This window comes from Somniosus microcephalus, chromosome 1 (genome assembly GCF_052327205.1).
Source record: "Somniosus microcephalus isolate GS21.2 chromosome 1, FLI_Smic_1.0, whole genome shotgun sequence".
Classification (NCBI taxonomy): Eukaryota; Metazoa; Chordata; class Chondrichthyes; order Squaliformes; family Somniosidae; genus Somniosus; species Somniosus microcephalus.
The window spans coordinates 411,870,277-411,894,976 of NC_140987.1; the positions used below are offsets into that span (position 1 = coordinate 411,870,277).

Here is a 24,700-nt window from a genome sequence, read left to right on the forward strand (position 1 = left end):
CACAGCAGCCAATTTGCACACAGCAAGCTCCCACATACAGCAACGTGATAATGACCAGATAATCTGTTTTAGTGATGCTGGTTGAGCAATAAATATTGGCCAGGGGAGAAGACCCCTGTTCTTCTTCGAAATACTGTAGTGCCATATGGAATCTTTTACATCCACCTGAGAGGACAGACGGGGCCTCGGTTTAATGTCTCATCTGAAAGACGGCACCTCCGACAGTGTAGCACTCCCTCAGTACTGAAGTGTCAACCTAGATTTTGTGCTCAAGTCTCTGGAATGGGTCTTACAAACCCACAACCTTCTGCCTCAGAGGCGAGAGTGCTACCACTGAGCCACGGTCAAGTAGACTAAGAAGAACTCAGGGTTAACTGGTCTCAGCCAGGGAACGCAGTGCCTCTGCGCAAGGGAAGGGAAAAAACAGCTAGGGTTCCCACTCCAGATCACTATGCAGTGACCCCCTGCTAGCAAATGCATATGTGCACATTGGATAAGGACAGGATCAGATTCAATTGTAATGCTCATACTGTTCAATAATGCTGAAATTGCTTGTCTCGTTCCGCACATGAATAATGGTCATTTGAGTTAGATACTGAAGAGCTATAACAGCCCATGGAAACATAAACCAGCAAAAGCCAGTGACTTCAATGAAGAGCGAAAATTGAAAATAATCAGTCAGCTAGATTCACAGTGCTGCTTTAGTGTCAGAGGACTGAGTTGTGAGGGAAAATTAGAAAAGCTGAGAATTTTCAGCCTTAAAAAGAAGCAGGCAAAAGGATATTTTATAGAAGTATTTAAGACACTAAGTGGAATAGAAAAGATTAATTTGGAGCATTATTTTAATTTAAACCTCAACTGCAGGAAAAAGGAACATAAGTACAACCCGATAAAAGTCAAGTGAAGTGCAGGGCTGATGTCAGGAGGCAGTTCTTCATACAAAGAGTGATTAATAGTATTGTACAATGGTTTTCCAGGGACAGCAGAGGAAGCCAAAACTGGAGGTGCATATTACAACAAAAGAGAATCCTTGCACGTTAGATGCTGCTGATGGGAAGGGGATAGAATTGCTTAGAATTTACAGCACAGAAACAGGCCATTTGGCCCAAGTGAACTCCTCCCACCTTACTTCATCTAATCCTATCAACACATTCCTTCTATTCCTTTCTCCCTCATGTGTTTATCTAGCTTCCCCTTAAAGGCATGTATGCTATTTACCTCAACTACTCCTTGTGGTAGCAAGTTCCGCATTCGAACCACTCTCAGGGTCAAGATGTTTCTCCTGAATTCTTTGTTCAATTTATTAATGACTTTCTTTTATTTATAGGTTCTATGGAAGGGTGTAGATGGATAAAATGGCATCTCTCATCTGTTCTATCATTGTGTTGGAATGAGTCTGTAAAGACTATTCAACCCCGAGGAATATCAAAGCTAAACCTGATCCTTTCCTCACCTGACATCCACATACTGTGCACTTTTCAGCAGGGGTGACTGGATAGCATTTGGAAGTAGGAACTTTGGGTAATTTTTCCCATCCAGCTGAGGCACTGAGGCCAATTTTACCACCCTAAGTGCTGCACTGGCTGAGATCTGTTAATTCAGCATCAAATCTGGGACCTCCTGGCCCGTATAGTTTCATGCTGCGCTGAGAGGTGCCTTAACCCACTGGGTCATTGGGTAGTTGAAGTACATTTTTAGAATGTAAGAAACTATTTTCTAAGTGATCCGTGCACAAAAATAAACTGTAATAATATAGAGCACAATGAAGATGAAGAACAAAATCATGGATTAGGTCTCTGTATGTAGCAGGGGAAGTGGAAAATTGTAATTATCTGTATTAATTCCTGTTATTGTCCATTTTGGTTTGCAGCCAAACAAGTGACATCAGGATTTCGCTGCCATGTGAATGCATTTTTCCTTGCTATACTAGTTTGTAATGAAAGCAGTATAAAATATACCACCCACTTTTTACAATAGTTGCTGCTGCAATTTGTGGACATTTTAAATAAATTGCCTGTTTAGAGGGAGCTGCAAAAAACTGCATTTGTCTGAAATGGCAAGACAACGAGAATGAATAAGCATGTGATTGCTTTGAATTAACATTGTGTTGTATATTAGTAATGAATGTATTTATGCATTCATATGGAATTCCTTTGATCTCCTACTTGAATACAGGTATTAACCCATAACAAAGGAACTTCACATGAATGCGTTAACATGCTTGACACTAATATCACACGATGCAATTTCGAACCATTCGTATTTTAAACCAAAGACAATATATAGGAATGAACAATAGAATCTGTAATATGTTGTGAAATAAGTTACCAGAGAAGGTCATTGAAACAATCAGTACAAATGAATTCAAGAAAGAATTGGATGTGTATGGTGAGAGAAGGGATTGTTGGTCATAATGACCTATTCTTGTTTCTAAAAATTCTTATGAATACAAAGTATTACAAAATATTTACAGCACAGAAACAAGTCCATGCCGGTGTTTATGCTCCACATGAGCCTACACCCACCCTTCTTCATCTAACCCCATCAACATATCCTTCTATTCCTTTCTCCCTCGTGCTTTGTTGCTTTCCCTAAAATGCATCTATGCTATTTGCCTCAACTACTCCTTGTGGTAGCGAGTTCCACATTCTAACCACTCTCTGGGTGAAGAAGTTTCTCCTGAATTCCCTGTGGATTTATTAGTGACTGCCTCATATTTATGGCCACTATTCTCGTTCACAAATGGAAACAGCTTCTCTACATCTACCCTATCAAACCCTTTCATAATCTTAAAGACCTCTATCAGGTCATGTCCCAGTCTTCTCTTTTCTAGAGAAAGGAACCCCAACCTGTTCAATCTTTCCTGATGGTATAAGCTCTCAGTTCTGATATAATTCCAGTAAATCATTTTTGCACCTTCTCCAGTGCCTCTATACCCTTTTTATAATATGGAGACCAGAACTGTGCACAGTACTCCAAGTGTGGTCTAACCAAGGTTCTATACAGGGTTAACATAGCTTCTCTGCTTTTCAACTCTCTCCCTCTAGAAATAAACCCCAGTGCTGTGTTTTTTTTTATGGCCTTATTAACCTGTGTCACTACGTTTAGTGATTTGTGTATCTCTTCCTCTAATCCATTTAGACACTTAGAGGGGAATTTTAATGTTCTGACACGCTGGGAGTGGGTGGGGGAGGTGGGGGGAGGGTTGCTGGTAGCGCACAGGAAACCCGGATGTTTTAACTCCACAGCATGCATGTGACGTCACTGATAGATTCCCCACCTGGATGTCAGCCTGAGTGGGGGTTGGTGGGGTCCAATCCCCAACCCTGAGGTGGTGGTGGGGTTTGTATGGGGGGTGCTGATGATGGGGGTGCTTGGGTGGCCAGGGGAAAGCACTCCTGCTCCTCTTGGCCCACAAGGAGTGCTCCCTGAGGATGTCCTCGCCTCACCGTAGCTGTGGGTTTTCCCGAGGCCCGGGAATCCCAGCCAGCCACAGTTAAACTTGCCCAGGTTAAATCCGAGGCTTTCAGTCTCATTTTCATATTTAAAGTGCCAGCCCGCCTCATGGGAGTGGGCTGGCTGCTCTCCCCCCTTCCCGCCTCCGTTAAAACCAGAAGTGGGCTGATTGGAGGTGGGTTGGGGTTGGGATTCAGATTTTTAACACTTCAACCTCCCACCCAACCCCAACCTGCCCATTTTTTGAGATTAAAATTCCCCCCTTATTTTCTAAGGAGTATGTGGCCTCTTTATTCTTCCTAGCAAAATGTACTACCTCACACTTATCTATATTGAAGTTAATTTGCCAATTATATGCCCATTCTGCAAATTTATTAATGCCACCACATATTTTGTCGCAGTTCTCCTGCATTAACTACAGCCCCCAATTTGGTGTCATCTGCAAAATTTGAAATTGTACTTCTGATTCCCAAGTCTAAATAGTTTATTTAAATGGTAAACAACAATGGTCCCAGCACCGATCCTTGTGGAACACCACTTCCCACCATTTGCCAATCTGAGTAACTACATTTAACCCCACTCTCTATCTCTGTTTTTTTTAACCAGCTTGCTATTGTCCCCTGACTCCACACCTTCTGACTTTAGTCACTATGCGGTTCCTGGTCAAAGGCTTTTGGAAATCCAAATATATTACATCTACTGCATTACCATTATCTACCCTTTCTGTTACTCCTTCAAAAAATTCAATGAGGTTATTCAAGCATGACCTTCCCTTTTGGAATCTATGCTGGCTACTCTTTATTATAGTTTCACTTTCTAGATGTTTTTCTATTATGTCTTTGAGTAAGGAATCCATTATCTTTCCTACCACCAATGTTAAGCTAATTGTTCTATAGTTCCCTGGACTTGTTCTATCTCCCTTTTTTATATATAGGAATCACATTAGCTGTCCACCAGTCCTCTGGCACTATTCCATTTTTAATGAATTTTTATATATGTGTAATAGTGACTCTGCTATCTCTTCGCTAACTTCTTTTAATATGCGCGGATGCAATCCATTAGAGCAGAGGTTTTATCCTTTCTAAGTTTGATAGGTTTATCAATTATCTCCACCCATTCTATCTTAAATGTCATTGTATCTTTTATGATCTCTTCTTCTAATGTCATGTCCATCATGTTAGTCTCCCTGGTAAATACTGAGGCAAAGTAATTATTTAATATTTCTGCCATTTCGCTGCAATTAACTGTGAGTTTATTTTGTGTATTCCTTAGAGGCCCTATCCCTCTCCTGATTTTTCTTTTGTTATTGATGTGCCTTTAGAATACCTTATGACTTCTTTTTATATTTCTTCATAATTTAATTTAGTAGTTTCTCTTTGCCTTCCTAATTGTTTTTTGACTTTTTTCCTAACCTTTTCATATTCCCTTTTGTCATCCTCTCCTTTGTTATCTATGTGTTAGTGTATGTCTTTTTCTTTAGTTTCAATTTTGAATTTATTTCTTTATTCATCCACAGTGTGCCATTGCTGACTAGTTTGTTCTTGCTTTTTAGTGGGAAAATATTTCTCCTGGACTCTATTGATCACCATTTTAAATGTTTCCTGCTGCTGTTCTATTTCTTGTTTCCAGTTTATTTTCCCTAATTACATTCTCATCCCCATAAGATCAATTTTGTTCCAATTTATTATTTTGGTCTTTGTCTTACTTATGCCCTCCTCAATCTTTATCTTAAATTTTATTATGTTGTGATCACTATTACCTAGATGTTCCCCTGCACTTACTTCTCTTATCTGTTCTGCTTCATTTATCATTACTAGATCCAGCACTACTCCCTCTCTTGTTGAGCTTTTTACATACTGGGTAAGAAAGGAGTCCTGCACACATTGTAAAAACTCCATTCCCTGTATCCCTTTCACTACCTCTCCTTGCCAGTTTATTTAGAGATAGTTAAAATCTCCCATGATTATTCTTCTATGTCCTTTACTCATTTCACATATTTGGTTACTTATTTCTTCCTCCACCTCCTTTCCACTATTAGGTGGTCTGTAGTATACCCCTATTAGCATGATCGATCCCTTCTTATCTTTTATTTTAAACCACATGGATTCTATTTCTAACCTTCTGTTAGTTATGTCCCTTTTTTTCTACTGCCATTATTTTATCTCCAATTATTATAGCTACCTCACCCCCGTCTTTCTTCCCTATCCATTCTAATTATACTATAACCTGCAATATTTAGTTGCCAGTCCTGTTCTTTATGTAGCCATGTTTCAGCTATTCCTAGCAATTAGTTGGAAAAAATTATTATCACTTCTCAATTTACAAGCCAGTGACACAGTAGAGGTCACTTCAGATTGTAGAGTTGAAGTGAAGGACACATATGGGTTATTATTATTATTTGTAATAATTCTTTCACGTTGCAGCCCATGTATCCAGATTTAAAGTACAGAGTTTATTTCAAAGTTTGGAGCAAGTGTCATACTCATTTGGATTCTCCTAATATGGTTAATATAGTTAATATTTTAAATATTCTTTGCTTGGCATAAAAGATAACCAGCAGATAAAGCTGCTTTACCACTAGTGTCAATTCAATAATATCAACCTCATCTGAAAGAATGTTTCTGGAACTTTACAAAGAGGAGAAGACACCAAGCTGGAGGTGAGAAGGATTGGCAGGGAGGAAGAGAAGTGCCAAAGACACATAAAAAGAGAGAGGTTTTTAGAGACTATTCAAGCAAAAGAGAGAAATCACAAGGGAAAATGCTTTGGGGCAAGTGCACCAAAGAGCAGAGGTATGGTCACTGAAAGATTGGCTAGCACTGATAGTGTGGAAGAAGGATGGAACAAACAATAATCCGGAGGAGCGGATGGTCTGTGCTGGAATTTAGAGCTGGAGATTATTGAGGTAAAGTGGAGAGAGACTAAGGAAAGATTTGAAAATGAGGATTGATATTCTGCGGGATTGATAAGGTCAGGAGTGCAGGAGAATACATGGGGTGGAATGTTCTGGTCTTACTGCTGGAAGGAGCAGATTAGAGTGCTTGGTCAGTTGTTCCAATTTTCCATTTTGTTTTAATGTAGCAGTGGAAGTATTTTGGCATTAATCTCTCCTCCATTTTTCTGCTCATCTCAGTAAGGTCAGTTCACAGCTCTATCACCCACCAATAGGACTATGCTGCCTAATGGGTCAAAGTCAATGGAATAGTTTGTCCTGTTGTGTTTCAGCTCCTTAGAATGTATTTTCAGGAGCTGTCCTAGTGGCTCAGTCAGCAAATGCCATGTAACCAAGCCATACAGAGCAAAAAGACTCAGATTCAATTAATGGTCTGTATTGAACTAGCCAGGGCCGCAATAGACATGTTATAATTGCCTCCAGTGCCTCCTGGACTAGAGATAGAAAAATCAGTCAGAGCTGCTGCTCCTGATTTCTATCCAATGATGCCATCTAGAAAGTGTGGACATAGGACAGTGACAGGATCAGATTTGAGTGCAATGCTCCTCTATGGAGGAGTAGCCTGATGATATTCATTGTCTAGGCTCACATGAGGAATGGCCATTTTAGCAAGGTTTTGGTGGATGGATGGTGCCCTTGGCAGCATGTCAGCACCTTCAGGAAAGTAGGGGGAAAAACCCCAGCTTCCTTTGTATTGTATCTTTGCACCTCAATGTCACCAGATACCTGTGTGAAAATTATCCCTGGTGAAAGTAACGATAATAGTAATCATTCTGTTTGGAAATCCTGCCATGTCCTGAAAGTTCAGATAACAATCACTTACAAGTTAGCTTCTTGGGAATTTTCCCCCTAAAATTATTTAAGTGAAGTCAGTAAGCTGTTGTATTATCTACTTTAGAGCCTCTAAAAGAAATTGATATCAGCCAATTATCTATACTCTGTTTTTCTTTGTTTAACGGCAGCTTTGGGTGAACCAGGAAGACACTGTAGATGAAGCCAGTAGTGAGATTCAAAATGGACATCTGGACCCAAACTCCGACTGCCTGTGCCTCGGCAGAAGTATCCAGAACAGAGACCAGATGAGGGCAAATGTCATCAATGAAATTATGAGCACAGAACGACACTACATTAAACATCTGAAGGACATCTGTGAGGTAATAATAACATAACTGCAGCTCCAAGTTCCCTCATACTGATAATATGAACTACATGGAAGAGTTCTGGTTGCTACACATTTGTTCTTGGAACATTCACAGTTACTCTTCAAAATGTCATCAAGGGGTTCAGATTATTTAATTATTAATAAATTATGTATCTGCAGTTAAAACTTAAAGCTACAGTATATTAAAGAATCATAAGGGATGAATTGCCTTGGGTCTACACTCCTGTGCCTCCATTACTTTAGCAGAACTTCAATGGAACTTGCGTAAATGGGGTTCCAACAAATTTCTGCTGAAGTTAGGGTTGCACAGCGGGAAAAGCCTGAAGGGAATTCTCCCCCGTGGAGTTCTTAAGTCTTATTTATGAAATTTCATAATATTTTCAGAAAAATCCAAGGTATCAATTAATATTTTGAAAGGAGACCTAATTTTAATCCTCATTCTGATGCTATTTGCAAGCACAAATCATTATTTAAAAAATGTATATATGCTACTTCATCTCTTGTGGCATTGCTCGTGGACAAAATTTAAATAAGATTGAGTAAGCCTCAGCAGCTGACCTCATTTTACTCGGCCTGCCCCTAAATTAGTCCTAGGATTGTCCAGGGGTCATGACCTTGAGTAGGCCCAGACCTGCAACTTATTTAAAATTGAAGTTATAAATTTTAATTTTAAAATGTTTATTGTTGTATTAACTTATTCAATTAAACTTACAGTGACAATTTTTAAATGTTCAAAGTTTTTTTTAATGTCTTTTTTTAAAGAGTTTTAAGGGTTCTCCCGCTCAACCTCTGTAACTAAAGTGGAAGAGCTATGGAAACCCAATATGTTGTCTATATTTAAAATTAAAATATTTTTACTCACATATATATTGTGCTTAACTGTGCTAACGCTAAACTTCAAACTTAACAAAAACTATTATATTGTCCAGCTTTTAAAGAAAAATGCACATTTTATTCATGAAACTTATTTTTGTAATTACAGAATACTGCAGAAACTGTGTAAAAGTGTTAGCAATAAAATGATCAATCACCTAAGAATGCGTATAAATCTATTTGTACCATGGAAATGTGAGTCCAAACTTACTAGGTATCACTACACAGAAAGAGGCCAATCAGGCCATCGTGCTTGTGCTGGATTTTTAAAAGAGCTATCCAATTAGTCCCACTCCACTACTGTTTCCCCATAGCCCTGCAAATGTTTTCTTTTGAAGTATTTATCCAGTTCCCTTTTGAAAGTTACTATTGAATCTGCTTCCACCACCCTTTCAGGCAGTGCATTTCCAGGTACAGTGATCTAATAACATCACAATTGAGATGCTCACTGGAGGTAGGTTAAAGTGTAAGATGTTCTAACTCAGCAATCACCTTATGTATGGAATGATTGTTCTTACCCCTGAAAGTTGAAACACAGGTGATTTGTGTTTGCCTATAACTCCCTCAGTGCATTCATCGTTTAATATAATTTACACTAGTCAACTCTACTGATGGCTCTGTTGATAAGGACTGTGTGTCAATGAGCCATACGGATTAAAAAATCCCATGGTGAACTGATTTCATAATGGTGGCATTAGGACTACTGCAATTGGCCTTCAAGCCAGTGAGCTATCTGATTACTATCCAGTGACCCTTCTGTTAGAAATTGTGCATGTGTGTGCGTGTATGTCTACTTGCTTTTAATTATAGTTCTAGAAAGTCTGCCTGAATGTCACTATGATAAAGATGGTGACTTTTAAATCATGTTTTGTTTTGTTGCAATGATTTTTTTAAAAGGAGTATTGATTGAGAAACTCACTCCCTTTTTTAAAATTTGGGTCAATTTTTGTTCTCATCAAAGTGATGAATGATGCTAATACTGGGGAATGGAACTTGGTACTTAGTGCCAGCAGCAGTCACTTCCAGATCAGACATACCATGGGCTAGATGCAGCTTAAAACATCCAGTGTTCTGCTTCTCCTATGGGAGTAAGAATTCCTCTAGTTACTACATGTAGCAGCAAGTGCCTTTTGAAGATTTCCTTCATTTGGTAGAGCCCGTGTTCTGGTCACGATAGCATATGGCAGCAGAGGAAATAGGACAATGGAGCCTTTTAGGCTGGCCTAAATTACTGTTACACAAAACGCATCGGTATTTAAGTACTTTACAAACTTCCTTTATCCACATGACTTCATTCAAATTGCATATCTTGCTTGGCTCCCAACAGGCGTGAGTTACAAGGAGTGTGTTGTACCTGTACATAGATTATTATGCCACTGTTCAATTTACTGGATATCAGAGCCAGCTTTTAACCTCTCCCCCAAACATTTTATCCAAATGTTATTCATTCTATGAAAAAGTACTTGGATGGGGAAAAATAGATCAATAGAGAGTGAATATTTAACTTGCTATTAATGATTAATTATTAGGATTACATTTGCTACTGCATGTAAATGAAGTTTGCCACAGGCAGCTAAATGTATTGTTTTCTTATTTTAGGGGTACCTTAGGCAATGCAGGAAACGCAGAGACATGTTTAGTGATGAACAGCTGAAAGTCATATTCGGAAATATTGAAGACATTTATAGATTTCAGATGAGCTTCGTCAGAGACCTGGAGAAGCAGTACAACAAGGAAGATCCCCATCTGAGTGAAATTGGGCCCTGCTTCTTAGAGCATGTAAATTATAATCCTATTAGATTAGATTATCATTTCACATCATCTGCATTTCCGTGTATAATTGTTGTGCTCCTATGTGCTGACCTGTTATGCTACTACAGTGAAAAAAATCTCAAGGGTGTTGAAATTTTGCTGTGCTTTGTTAATAGTTAATGCGTAGGAAATTCCTCTGCTATTTTGATGAAAGCATTAACCCCTTAATGGGTCTTCGTTAAAACAGTGGACAAGGGAATTTCAAATTAATGCATTTGTTAGTAATTTTGCATACCACAATTTCAACCCAAAGCTTATTTCGTTCTATTTTTGTTTAACATTGTTGCCTTTACTTATATACCATCAATGGCATTATTGCACCAATTTTTTTCGTTTAAATTATTCTACTATTTCAAACATCAAAAATATTGAATCATAAAAATATAGCACAGAAGGCGGTCATTAGTCTCATCGCACCAATGTCAGTGCTAATTCTTCAGTTGAAGCTATTCATTCTATGCCCATTTTTCTGCCCTTTCTCTGTATCCTTTTATATTCTTCCTTTTCAAATCCTTGTCTAGTTCCATTTCAATCATATACTGAATAACCACTTGTAGTAAAAGCATTCCATTTTTTAAGAACTCTCTGTGTGAAAAAAATCTTCTAATGTCCCTAATTGTTCTAGTCATAATCCTGAACCTATGGCCGATCCCCTTGATACTGATTTCCTTGTAAGTGGAAACAATAACTGATTTAAGCATAAGCTGATTTGTGCCAGCGAGTAAATGTACCTGGGTGGAGTACATGGGACGAACATTGAGTGGAAGGATTGTATGCCTCTAAGGAAGCATGTCCAATTTGTTGTCCATTAATTGAAATGGACAGAAAATTAGATGGGCTCTGTTATCTCCCCATCTGATGTTCCTCTATGTGCTCCAGGTGATTAGTTAAACCCAAGTGCAAGAAATAAAAATCTGCCCCATAATATTACAGCAGCTGGCTAATCAACAACTGAAAAGAATCCCCAACTCAAAGCAGGAAAATTGCAGTGTTAGACACAGCTCAGGGGCTTGGATCAAAGTCGTTGGAAAGATTGTTGGCTCCTGTACTTGTAGTACAAAGAAAGAAAGAAAGAACTTGCATTTATTTAGCACCTTTCATGACCTCAGGATGTCACAAAGCGCTTTACAGCCAATGAAGTTGTTTTTAAATGTAGTCACTGTTGTAATGCAGGGAAACACAGCAGCCAATTTGTGCACAGCAAGGTCCCAAAAATAGCAAGGTAATAATGACCAGATTATCTGTTTTAGTGATGTTGGTTTAGGGGTAAATATTGGCCAGAAAACCAGGGAGAACGCACCTGCTCTTCTTCAAAATAGTGCCATGGGATTTTTTATGTTCAGCTGAGACGGCAGCTGAGGCCTCGGTTTAACGTCTCACCCAAAACACAGCACTTCCGACAGTGCAACATGCTCTCAGTACTGCACTGAGCTGTCAGCCTAGATTTTGTGCTTAAGTCTCGTGGAGTGGGACTTGAACCCACAACCTACTTACTCAGAGGCGAGGGTGCTACCCACAGAGCTACTGCTAACACTAAGTGAGTGAGAGTGCAGTTCTCTCTAAGATTTACGTAAGGATATAAAGATTAGACATGAAGGATTGAAATGTACTGTTTGATTTATTATGAACACAACCCCCTACAAGTCAGCCAGTCATCTCTGCTGCCCACTCTAACATATTATTCTGTCAGCTCAGAATGTTGATTACTTGGCTTTGCCCGCACATCTTATACATATATTTGTTTTATTTATTTATAGCAAGACGGATTTTGGATTTATTCTGAATACTGTAATAATCACCTAGACGCATGCATGGAGCTCTCTAAGCTGATGAAGGATGGCAGGTATCAGCATTTTTTTGAGGCCTGTCGCCTCCTTCAGCAAATGATTGACATTGCCATCGATGGCTTTCTCCTCACTCCTGTGCAGAAGATCTGCAAATACCCACTACAGCTCGCAGAATTACTCAAGTATACAGCACTGGAGCATAGGTAAGAATTGGAAGCAAATGTTTTGAGGACCATTGTCATTCATTTTAGAATATCCCACTCTTATTGCGTTTCCCAGTTTAGCATTGCTCAGCAAGAACCAACGGCCTCAGAAAAGGAGGGCCAGGTGTGGAGTGCCTATGGTACCTTACCTCAACAAGAATTGGGGCTTTCAAGGAATTGGGGGGAAAAAATATAGTGGTGGATGGGTTGCCGATAAAGCGGGCTACTTTGTCCTGGATGGTGTCGAGCTTCTTGTGTGTTGCCTGTGTACACAAGTTAAATAATTAAATTGCAACATTTCATTGTGCCTGTGTAAGTGGAGTGGTTAGTTCTGCTGTGCACAGTTCAACTAATGGTCACTGCACATTCTATTGTGCTCGGGTGATAATTTCACACTTTTTCACACCAGCCATCCTGTAATTTCGATCAATAAGATTGGCAATTCAGAGCTAATTAATGCTAAATTAGGCAAAGTCTTGTGTTGTTTGCTATACACTGGATTAAGACAGCAGACAGAGACAAGGAGACTTTCATCCTATCATTCTAAACTGGATTCAAGCCCTGCTCTTTGAGGAGAAAGGCCAGTGTCTAATCCAGGGTATGACCCAATTCCCAACTTCCAGTTCTTGACTTGGCGGAACCTTGTGTTCCTGCTACTGTTGGATGGAGGCATAACAATGCATCCGCTGCCCCTCTAGCCCATCGTGCTTGTGCTGGCTCTTTGAAAGAGCTACCCAGTTAGTCCCGCTCCCCTGCTCTTTCGCCACAGTCGTGCAATTTTTTTCCTTTTCAAATATATATCCAATTCCCTTTGGAAGGTTACGATTGAAACTGCTTCCACCACCCTGTCAGGTAATGCATTCCGGATCATAACTCGCTCCGTGAAAAAAAATTCTCCTCATCTCCCCTCTGGCTCTTTTGGCAATTAGTTTCAGGAAGAGATATCAAAACCATTTTTCCTTTTGTTCCAGTGACTATAGATACGTTGCTGCAGCTCTAGCAGTCATGAGGAATGTGACTCAACAAATCAATGAACGCAAAAGAAGACTGGAAAATATTGACAAGATGGCTCAGTGGCAAGCTTCAGTCCTTGACTGGGAGGTAAGCCTTTCACTGTGGGCTGTGCTATGGTTCAATACTAATATTTAGTTTATATTGTACACAGGTGCAATAATTAAATTGAAACAATTACAGTCATGCAGCACAATCAAGTGCTTTAAATGAAAATACTGCCATTGTTATGGAGCTAGTCTAAAAATGGCTATAACTAAAATAATAACATTATATATATATTTTCAAGCCATTTTTCTTTACTTTTTTTTATCTTCCCTACTTCTTCTTTCTTCATTAGCTTCCATATACCATGGGTAGTTCTCGCAATCAAATGAGCAAAATCACTAGAGAATGTCTGTCTATTCAGATCTCCTTCCTGAATCATATAGTTTTTTGGTTCCCATTATTCAGCACCCCCAATCTTCAGTTTTCTTTTCTTCTTTATTGACATTAATCATATTTCTACTGTTCTCACAAGTGAATAAAACCCTTTCTCCCAGCAAGTACCATGTGTCCTGTGGGCTATAGCATTATTTATATTCTTGCAATTCAACAAATTCAACAAAAATGCCAAGTTGTCTCAAAATCTGTATCAATGACTACAAATACTTCTGCACTTTCCATATATCACAAACTTCAATTCGCAACTTTATGTTTTGCAGTCTCTTTGGGCTGGATTTTACCAACCTCGGCATGTCTGTGGCGTGCGACGTCCGTGACAGGTCCCAACCCCGCAGCTGTGTCAATCCCAGCCTCCGAAATTATTTTACCTTGATTGGAATTGTTAAGCCTGCCCTGCGAGGTTCCCGGCCAATTAAAAGGAAGTGGGTCTGATGGCGTCATCTAATGATGCATCATCAGCCGGTTTCCTTAAAGGGGCCATGGCCACATTCATTTTGGCAGTTGTGCTGTCAGTGTTCTACAGCATTGAGGTGCTGCAAACACTAACAAGCACTGCACAGAGGTGCAGGGCTGCACCCAGGCTCTCCCATGACTCCCTCCATATGCTTACGGAGGGAGTCACAGCATGCAGGGAGGCTCTCTTCCCTTCCAATGGGTGGAAGAGACCTCCCCAGGACACCAGCACAGCCTGGTTGCACAGCAGGGCACAAGCAGGGATGTCGTCAAGAGGACCTGCCTGCAGTGGTGCAAACCTTCCAATGATCTCAGATCACAAAACGTTACATAGAAACATAGAAACATAGAAGATAGGAGCAGGAGTAGGCCATTCGGCCCCTCGAGCCTGCTCCGCCATTCAATGCGATCATGGCTGATCATCCAAATTCAGTACCCTGTCCCTGCTTTCTCCCCATATCCCTTAATCCCTTTAGCCTTAAGAAATATATCCAACTCCTTCTTGAATATATTTAATGAATTGGCCTCTACTGCCTTCTGTGGTAGAGAATTCCACAGGTTCACCACTCTCTGGGTGAAGAAATTCCTCCTCATCTCTGTCCTAAATGGCCTACCCCTTATCCTTAGACTGTGACCCCTGGTTCTGGACTCCCCGACCATCGGGAACATCCTTCCTGCATCTAGTCTGTCCAGTCCTGTTAGAATTTTTTAAGTTTAAATGAGATCCCCTCTCATTCTTCTAAACTCCAGCGAGTAGAAGCACAATCGACCCAATCTCTCCTCATACGTCATTCCTGCCATCCCAGGTATCAGCCTGGTGAATCTTCGCTGCACTCCTTCCATGGCAAGAACATCCTTCCTCAGATAAGGCGACCAAAACTGCACACAGTACTCAAGATGTGGTCTCACCAAGGCCCTGTACAACTGCAGCAAGACATCCTTGTTCCTGTACTCAAACCCTCTCGCTACGAAGGCCAACATACCATTTGCCTTCTTAACCGCCTGCTGCACCTGCATGCTTACCTTCAGCGACTGGTGCACAAGGACGCCCAGGTCTCATTGCACTTCCCCTTCTCCCAATCTATTGCCATTCAGATAATAATCTGCCTTCTTGTTTTTGACACCAAAGTGGATAACCTCGCATTTATCCACGTTATATTGCATCTGCCATGCTTCTGCCCAGTCACCCAACCTGTCCAAATCATCCTGGAGTTTCTCGACATCCTCCTCACAGCACACATGCCCACCCAGCTTTGTGTCGTCTGCATACTTGGAGATATTACACCTAGTTCCCTCGTCCAGATCATTAATATATATTGTGAATAGCTGGGGTCCAAGGACCGATCCCTGCGGTACCCCACTAGTCACTGCTTGCCACTCAGAAAAAGAGCCATTTATTCCAACTCTTTGCTTTCTGTCTGCCAACCAGTTCTCTATCCAAGTCAATACCTTGCCCCCAATCCCATGTGCCTTAACTTTACACGCTAATCTGTTATGCAGGACCTTATCGAAAGCCTTTTAAAAGTCCAAATACACTACATCCACTGGTTCTCCCTTATCTATTTTACCAGTTACATCCTCAAAAAATTCTAGTAGATTAGTCAAGCACGATTTACCTTTTGTAAATCCATGTTGACTTTGTCCGATCTGGTCAATGTTTTCCAAGTGCTCTGCTATGACATCTTTTATAATGGACTCTAGCATTTTCCCCACTACCGATGTCAGGCTTATCGGTCTGTAATTCCCCATTTTCTCTCTACCACCTTTTTTGAACAGTGGGGTAGCATTAGCTACCCTCCAATCCATGGATACTGTTCCAGAGTCTATTGAATTTTGGAAGATGACCAGCAATGCATCCACTATTTCAAGGGCCACTTCCTTAAGTACCCTAGGATGTAGATTATCAGGCCCTGGGGATTTATCGGCCTTCAATCCCGTCAATTTCTCTAACACCATTTCCCTACAAATACTGATTTCTATCAGTTCCTCCCTTTCATTAGACCCCATGTTCCCCGACATCTCTGGGAGGTTATTTGTGTCCTCCTTTGTGAAGACAAGGGACCTATGCTTGACTTCATCAATCTTTTTCGCTTCACATATCTATAAAAGCTTTTACAGTCAGTTTTTATGTTCCCTGAAAGCTTACTCTCATACTCTATTTTCCCTTTCTTAATTAATCCCTTTGTCCTCCTTTGTTGAATCCTAAACTGCTCCCAATCCTCAGGTTTACTGCTTATTCTGGCCAATTTATATGTCCTCCCCTTGGATCTTATGCTAACTCTAATTTCCCTTGTTAGCCACAGTTGAGTCACCTTTTTTGTTTTATTTTTATGCCAAACTGGGATGAACAAATTCTGTAGTTCATCCATGCGATCTTTGAATGTTTGCTATTGCCTATCCACCGTCAACCCTTTGAGTGACATTCCCCAATCAATCCTACCCAACTCGCGCCTCATACCATCGTAGTTTCCTTTATTTAAATTCAAGACCCTAGTGTCTGAGTCAACTACTTCACTCTCCATCTTAATGAAGAATTCTATCATATTATGATCGCTCCGACCCAAGGGGCCTCACACAACAAGATTGCTAATTATTCTTTTCTCATTACATAATACCCAGTCTAAGATGGCCTGATCTCTAGATGGTTCCTCGACATATTGGTCCAGGTAACCATCCCGTATACACTCCAGGAATTCCTCCTCCACAGTATTGTTACTAATTTGGTTAGCCCAATCTATATGTAGATTAAAGTCACCCATGATAACTGCTGTGCCCTTATTGCACGCTTCTCTAATTTCCCTTTTAATGCCATCCCCGACCTCCACATTACTGTTTGGAGGTCTATATACCACTCCCACTAATGTTTTCTGCCCGTGGTTGTGTGTGACTGCAAAGTCACACTCAACCTCATCCTGCTGTGCCATTCATCACATCCCCATCACTCTGCCTTCCCTACCCTACTCCTGCACATCCTTACTCACACCAACTTACCTTGCACCTCCACCCAGCCCTCTCTATCTACATTATCACTTCCCCATCTCACTATCCACCCCTCACACTTACCCTCATTCTTGTCCAATTATACCAACTAACAACACACAAGGGTAGGCACTTGGGTGTCTTATGCAATGTTCGTGTAAAGTTTCTGTTAATGTGTTGTCAAGCATTGAAATCTTTATTTTCGACACTTTGCCTTCCCGGACAGATTTGTGTGCACCTTTGGAAGTGCCTTAGTGAGTTCCAGTGAATGGTGAGATATAACGTTCCCCCGTCCCCCAATGGTGATGAGTGTGAAAGGAATGGCTTGGACATTGTAGGGATTGCTTTATGGTGCTAGTGTGGGGTGGTGCTAACATGGTGCATTATGTGGCAGCCAGGGTGTTCAGCATCAAGTGAAGCAAATCTGGCTATGGTGAAGCCATCGCTGGCCTCCCGGGCAGCAATGTGGTCAGGTGCTGATTGCGGAGAAGGTTGGTGTTGTTGTCGGTGCTGCTGGTGTGTCTGGTGATGCTGGTGTTGGGGCTGATCATGGTGGGATTCTGAGGACCAAGGTGAGATTTTTCCAAGGCTGGAATGTTGCTGGAATAGATGGCAGCTGAAGTTGAGAGGACAGAATCGACCTGTCAATGGTGAGAGAGCTTGCTCCAAGGAGGCGACAGTAGATAGAGAGTTTACTCCAAACACTTCCAAACTACATACAGTCAAAAGTGTCTTCCAAATCCTGAAGGCTCCAGCTTCTGATATTGGAAAGTGAACAGCTGTGAAATGATAGCTTTTATACCACTTTCACAGCTGTCGTCTATTCACAGCAATGGAGAGTCATTGAGAACCCAACACACTTACTGGACGTGATGCCCAAGCAATGGGAACCTCCTGAAAAAATTGGAAAAATGTTAAGTACCTGGTAAAATTCTTTTAAAATACCTTTAAACTACCTCTTAATGATGTTAATTGGCTGGCCCGCTGCTTGGTGTCAGGCCTGTGAAGCGGAGACAGACTCGGCCCTTTGGAAACTTACAAGGAGGCGGGTTCAGAGCGGGATACCACCCAGCTGTCAATCTTTTAGATTTTGACAGCGGACCCGCCTCCGAAGCTGCACTCTGAGCGCTGGCAAAATTTCGGCCATAGCTTTTACTTTTCCCAAACTTGGTGATGTCCTGTACTAATGTGCTGCAGTGAAATCACACATCTACAGCAGGTGCAATTTCACAATGGTTTCTGGAATTTTAAAAAACATCACATTGTCTAAATTCTGCCCAAATTTCACCTACATTTCTAGAGCCAAATCAAAAAAGAGATTCTGGTTGCTCGAAAAACTGATGAGTTTGATAATGGCTGAAAAGGAAAATCGCCCAGCAGTCAAGCCCAAAAAACACAGAGTGGTTCAAAAATTTTCATTTTTCATTGTTCACTTGCTTTAGAGAAAATAAATGAGAACTCATTTAGAATGAAATGGTTCTGCTTAGATGAATAATTCCAGATTTTCATTCTTGGGGTCAAATCTTTCTTGCCATTGTAGGGACACTGGGTAAGCAAGTGGCAACAGCCCAAGTACCATGAGGAAGGTTTTCATTCTTAATTTAAATCAAGACCTTACGACTGACTAAGTAGATTAATGGATGGGATAGGACCAGTCAGGATCAGAGTTCTTGCAACTGACTTTTATCTCAGGTATCAATGTAATAAATACTTTTTCTGCTGCTGATGCCATCTCCCATGTCAAGCCTTCACACCCACTAAAGAGAACACATGGAGGAAAATTCTGTATCTATGGACGGCAGGTTGAAGCTGACCATAGTGTCACTGGCCATAAAGGCCTGAATTTTAATGGGGAGGTGAGTTGGGAGCAGAGGGGCTCTGAAGTGGTCGGGACGCCTGGGAGAACGGGTTTCCCACAGGCCCTGCTGAATTTAACGGCAGGGCTTGCTTTGCGTGGGAAACCTCTGTTTCCCACCTGCAGCCAGCCAGATTGGGAGGCTCGCTGGCTGCGGGTGGGTAGGCCTGCAGCACTAGGCCACTGAGAGAAGGGAGAGAGGGATCATGTGGGGGGGCAGACGGACGAGCACGGGGAGGGCCTGAGGAGCAGGGGGGGCTTCGGTAACAATCGGCGGCCAGGGAAGTGGGGTGGGGTGGTGGTGTTATGGAGCGATCGGTAGCCGAAGGCATTGCGCGGGGGGGGGTGCGGCGCTGTCGGCAAAGATCGGGGTCAGAGGAGCAATTGGGCGGGGGGCACGTCGGCAAAGATCAGGGGTCAGAGGAGCAAGGGGGGGTGTCGGCAAATATCGGTGGCCGGAGGAGCAAGGGTTGGTCGGCAACAATCGGGGGCCGGAGCGCCAGGTCAGGAGTCAGAGCAACAGATCATGGGACACAGGTGTATGGGGGGGTAGTCAGACAATATCGGAGGGCTGGAGGAGCATGGGGAGGGGGGGAATCGGAGGCCTGGGGCGGGGTGGGATCGGAGGACTCGTGGCAGGGGCCTCCAACCACAGGGGGTGGGTTAGGTAGGGACGCTGGATCCAGGCAGTAAGTGTAAAGGCCCTTGGCCTAGAAATTCGGTATAGCCGGGTTTGGGGCGCTAGTCCTGGAGATGTGCAAAGTTTAGCGCCAGGCGCAATTTAGCGCCACGTAGCATGATATTGGGTTACAGCGCCCCTAAAGGTGATTGCGGCGCTAAATCAGGCGCTGCACACTACTCTTAAGGCGCTAACCCGGCGGCGCAACCCAATTTCATGGCGGCGGGGCGCAGCGAGGGTGCTGTCAATAATCACTTTCCCTGAGACACACTGGCGCCGGCCAGCTCTTAAAGGGCAGGTCAATTGGCATCACCAGACACACTCACTGCCTTGTAGGCCTTCAAAGCGGTGGGAGCCTACCTGTGGCACACCAGCCTAGCAAGACATGGAAAGGGTGAGGCAGAGGGCAGAATACCTCACTGATGGGGCATTGGATGCTTTGGTTGGCGCAGTGGAATCAAGGCCAAGGAAGATGGTCGGAATGTGATTTATGTTTTGGACAGTCTCCCGGGTGTGAGAGGCAGTTATGTGTCAGTGTATTAGTTTTGCTTTCTGTTGCCATAGCTTTCTCATGTTTGAAGGAACCTCATTTTGTGTAATGAAACACTTTCTTCATTTACAATGGCCATGCCTGCTATTTACATGCATCTTGCCCTTCACAGGCTTGGGGGTATCAGACCGGTTCCATTCCTGTTCTTGGAATGGCAGCAAGCTTTCCGTGAGAGGGGCCTAGAAGCTACTTCTGATCAGCCTCTGATGCGCAGCCTGAAAAGAGCCGCTCGCGTAGAAGTTCAGGCCAGCAGGCATCTTCTCAGCCACCGACAGGGATGTCCTGCACCTTATCTGAGGCTGCAGATCTGGCTGAAGCAGCTGGCACAGCTCAGTCACCACCTCCTTTCTAAATTGCAGCCTTCTGACACACTGCTCCTCCGGCATGTTCATGTAGGAAAACTGCTGTCGGAAAACCCTGCCAGTGTAAGGTCTGCTGTGGCGATGTCTATTGGCCCTCCTCCGTCTGGCCATGCCCGCCCCCCTCTCCCAGCATCTCAGTGCCCTTTCCAGATGATTCAGCAGCAGGACGTTCCCCTCCAATGCAGCCCCCATAATAAGTGCCCACAGGAAGGTTCCCCGTTGTCAAGACTCACCAACAGCAAGGTGATGGTCAGAAGGCTGAAGATCGTCTGTCTGCGCTGGCTCAGTGGTCAAGTGGCTCTCAGTGTGCAGCTCAGCAACTCTTTGTAGCTCTCGAGGAAGTTGTGCTCCAAAAATGGCTGCCACTTTTAAACCCACACCAGTCCCCTTTAAATAACGCTCCTCCAGCCTGAGAGTGACTTGGTAAGGTCCAGGTAAGCTGTCACTATTAGTGCCAGGTGCTACGGAGGGGGGCGCCACTGAATTTCTGGTCCGGGGCGCCCAAAAGGCGTTGCACACTCAAATGACATCATAATCAGCCTGCGCCCATGAGCGGGCACTAAGATTTAGCGCCAGCGCTAAATGCATGCTCAATATGGGGCGAGGTGCTAGGCGCCTTGCGCCCGCCCGGAAATTGGCTAACGCCCCACTTCTCGGCCTCTTTAGGCATTAATCGGTGGCGCTAACAACGGAATTTCTCCCCCCTTATCTCCTGGATCCAGCAGTCCTCGCCTTACTTTAGCTGGCCTGCAAAACCCGACCAGCCACTGTTAAATTCAAAATAGAGGTTAACTCAGAGATTTCCAGCCTCATTATAATATTTAAATGGGCAACCTGATGTAATAAAGACTCACTACGCACTTGGTTGAACATAAAGCAAGGCTTTAATCGACTTGTAACAAAACATGGAGGTCTAGTTAGTAGTCACTAGCTTCCTGTTTCCAGATTGTCTCTGGCCAAGTTGGGCCCACGCCCGAGTATTTATACTCCTCAGACGGCGCCCTCAGTTGGCCGTCCAGTAGTACTTCCTGAGTTACTTCTTGTAGAAGTTGCGATTTATGACACAACCCACCTCCTGGGAGTGGGTTGGCTGCCCGCCCCCTGTCCCGCCTCCGTTAAACCCAGAAGTGGGCGGGTTGGAGGTGGGTTCTGGTCGGGATTCAGATTTTTAACACTTTAACTTCCCACACGATCCCAACCCACCCATTTTTTAAGGTTATAGTTCCCCCCCAAAGTTCCCAGTTTGTGAATCATCAAATTTCAATACCAGTTAGTTTTACTGAAGTAGGAAGCAGAACTTTGCCAGGCATGCCAGGGACTGAGATACTGTTATGCATATCCTAACATCCTTTTGTACCAGTTTGGTAGGGAAATTATTGGAAAAAATTCTGAGGGACAGAATTAGTCTTCACTTGGAGAGGCAAAGATTAATCAAGGATAGTCAGCATGGCTTTGTCAGGGGGAGATCATGTCTAACCAATTTGATTGAATTTTTCGAGGGTGTGACTCGGTGTGTGGATGAGGGTAGTGCAGTTGATGTAGTCTACATGGACTTCAGTAAGGCTTTTGACAAAGTCCCGCATGGGAGACTGGTCAAGAAGGTAAGAGCCCATGGGATCCAGGGCAATTTGGCACATTGGATCCAAAATTGGCTTAGTGGCAGAGGGTGATGGTCGAAGGTTGTTTTTGTGACTGGAAGCCTGTGTCCAGTGGTGTACCACAGGGATCGGTGATGGGTCCCTTGCTGTTTGTAGTGTACATTAATGATTTAGATATGAATGTAGGAGGTATGATCAGTAAGTTCGCAGATGACACGAAAATTGGTGGAGTGGTAAATAGCGAGGCAGGAAGCCTCAGGCTACAGGATGATATAGATGGGTTAGTCAGATGGGCAGAACAGTGGCAAATGGAATTTAGCCCTGAAAAGTGTGAGGTGATGCATTTTGGGAGAACTAACAAGGCAAGGGAATACACAATGAATGGTAGGACCCTAGGAAGGACAGCGGATCAGAGGGACCTTGGTGTGCATGTACATAGATCCCTGAAGGCAGCAGGACAGGTAGATAAGGTGGTTAAGAAGGCATATGGGATACTTGCCTTCATTAGCCGAGGCATAGAATATAAGAGCAGGGAGGTTATGATGGAGCTGTACGAAACGCTAGTTAGGCCACAGCTGGAGTACTGTGTGCAGTTCTGGTTGCCACACTATGGGAAGGATGTGATTGCATTGGAGAGGGTGCAGAGGAGATTCACCAGGATGTTACCTGGGCTGGAGCATTTCAGCTATGAAGAGAGACTGGACAGGCTGGGGTTGTTTTCCTTAGGGCAGAGAAGGTTGAGAGGGGACCTGATTGAGGTGTACAAAATTATGAGGGGCATAGATAGGGTAGATAGAAAGGAACTTTTCCCCTTAGTAGAGGGGTCAATAACCAGGGGGCATAGTTTCAAGGTAAGGGGCAGGAGGTTTAGAGGGGATTTGAGGGAAAACATTTTCACCCAGAGGGTGGTTGGAATCTGGAACTCACTGCCTGAAAGGGTGGTAGAGGCAGGAACCCTCACAACATTCAAGAAGCATTTAGATGAGCACTTGAAACGTCACAGCATGCAAGGCTACGGACCAAGTGCTGGAAAATGCGATTAGAATTGATGGCCGGCGCAGACACAATGGGCCGAAGGGTCTCTTTCTGTGCTGTATAACTCTATGACTATGACTCTTTGGCACTCCCATATGGTGCAAAGATTCAGTGCTATTATGCATATAGTTAAAGAACTTCCCAATCAGCATTTAATAGACATGTCACTGATAGGAATTGGGCCTTGTTATGTGCAATTGTGGCGATTGTCGCATCCAGGTGCACTGCTCCCCTCCTGAAGGTGTTGCCTAGTAACTGGAGTACAGTTCCACAGGTGCTGATATCTTCTGGTACTTCTTCCATTTATGTATCAGCCATGATAATGAGTGTTGGCAGGCTATTTGGCTATGAGGCTGGGACATTCCTGCTGTCCTCACCTAATGTTCACAGATGTGCAGTTGTTGTTTCGCCCAACCCAGGAGCGCGGAATATACCAGTTGTACCACTGCTCCAAATGCCATCAGCTAACAGCACAGACTGGGAATAGAACCTAGGACCTTCCTGGTCAGCACACCTCAGCTGCTCACTCGATAAATTGCAGCCCAGGCTAATGGGAGTTCAGCTGAGTGCAACGTGATGAAGATTTCCTCTGTTTGCCGATTATAATGGTCTTATGTGTGATAAGTTTGGGGAATCTCAATGCAATTCTTAATTAGCATGGGCCTACAGATCAAAATTACCCCTTATATTGACACTAGATTGGTAATGTCACTCAAAGAGTCCATGGGATGGCAGTTGTGGGAAATTGGGAGGAAAACAAATCACACTGCTACATACCTTCTGAGCTTCTGACAGGGGAGATGGAGGTGTAATGTTAGGCTGGAGCAGAAGGAGCTTTACTCTGCATCTAACAATAGTATATGTGACCTGGAAATGCTGACAGTGGGAGCTCAAAATGGGAAAGTGTTCCATTTATCAGCACTATCAGAACAAAATATTGTCAGCATTTTTTCAATGGGGGGAATCATTAACTAGAACACTGTTCCTTCCCAAGTTACATCACTCAGTACTGTGGAATATAATCAACAAAGCAAATAGAATGCTGCACTATATTATCAAGCCAGTACAGTATAAGCTGTAGGGTGTCGTACTGAAACCGTACAGTGCTCTGATCAGATGGTGTCTTAAGCACGTGTCCACTTTTGGTCACCAAGACACAAAGCAAATATTCAAGCCCTGGAAGCAACAGGAAAGACCCATGGGGCTGATCCCTACTGTCAGAGGATTGAATTATGAGGAAAAACTGGAAAAACTTTGGTCCTTTAGCTTGAAATGAGTCAACTGAGAGGGAATATGTAAACCATTAAATGGTATATAAAAGTTCAGTCCAGAGCCCTATCTTAAGATATTCGTTGAATAAGACACGGGACTCATGTTCAAACTGGCAAAAGACAAATTCAAGATTGATGTCAGGCAACTACAAAGAGTGATTGAACCTTGAAATGGACTTTCAGGTAGGGTAGTAGTGGCAAATACCCCGGAATAATT

At 42.9% G+C, this 24,700-nt stretch overlaps 1 protein-coding gene across 5 annotated transcripts in view; it reads left to right on the plus strand.

Moving 5' to 3' along the window:
- arhgef9a (Cdc42 guanine nucleotide exchange factor (GEF) 9a) overlaps positions 1-24,700 on the plus strand; it is a 327,654-nt gene that overhangs the window by 175,686 nt on the left and 127,268 nt on the right. For all 5 annotated transcript variants that reach the window (XM_085999087.1, XM_085999095.1, XM_085999121.1 and 2 more), the window contains 4 exons: positions 7,372-7,563; positions 10,044-10,223; positions 12,014-12,246; positions 13,218-13,347. In XM_085999087.1, the coding sequence (XP_085855213.1) occupies positions 7,372-7,563; positions 10,044-10,223; positions 12,014-12,246; positions 13,218-13,347 (735 nt within the window). The remainder of the gene's footprint in view (positions 1-7,371; positions 7,564-10,043; positions 10,224-12,013; positions 12,247-13,217; positions 13,348-24,700) is intronic.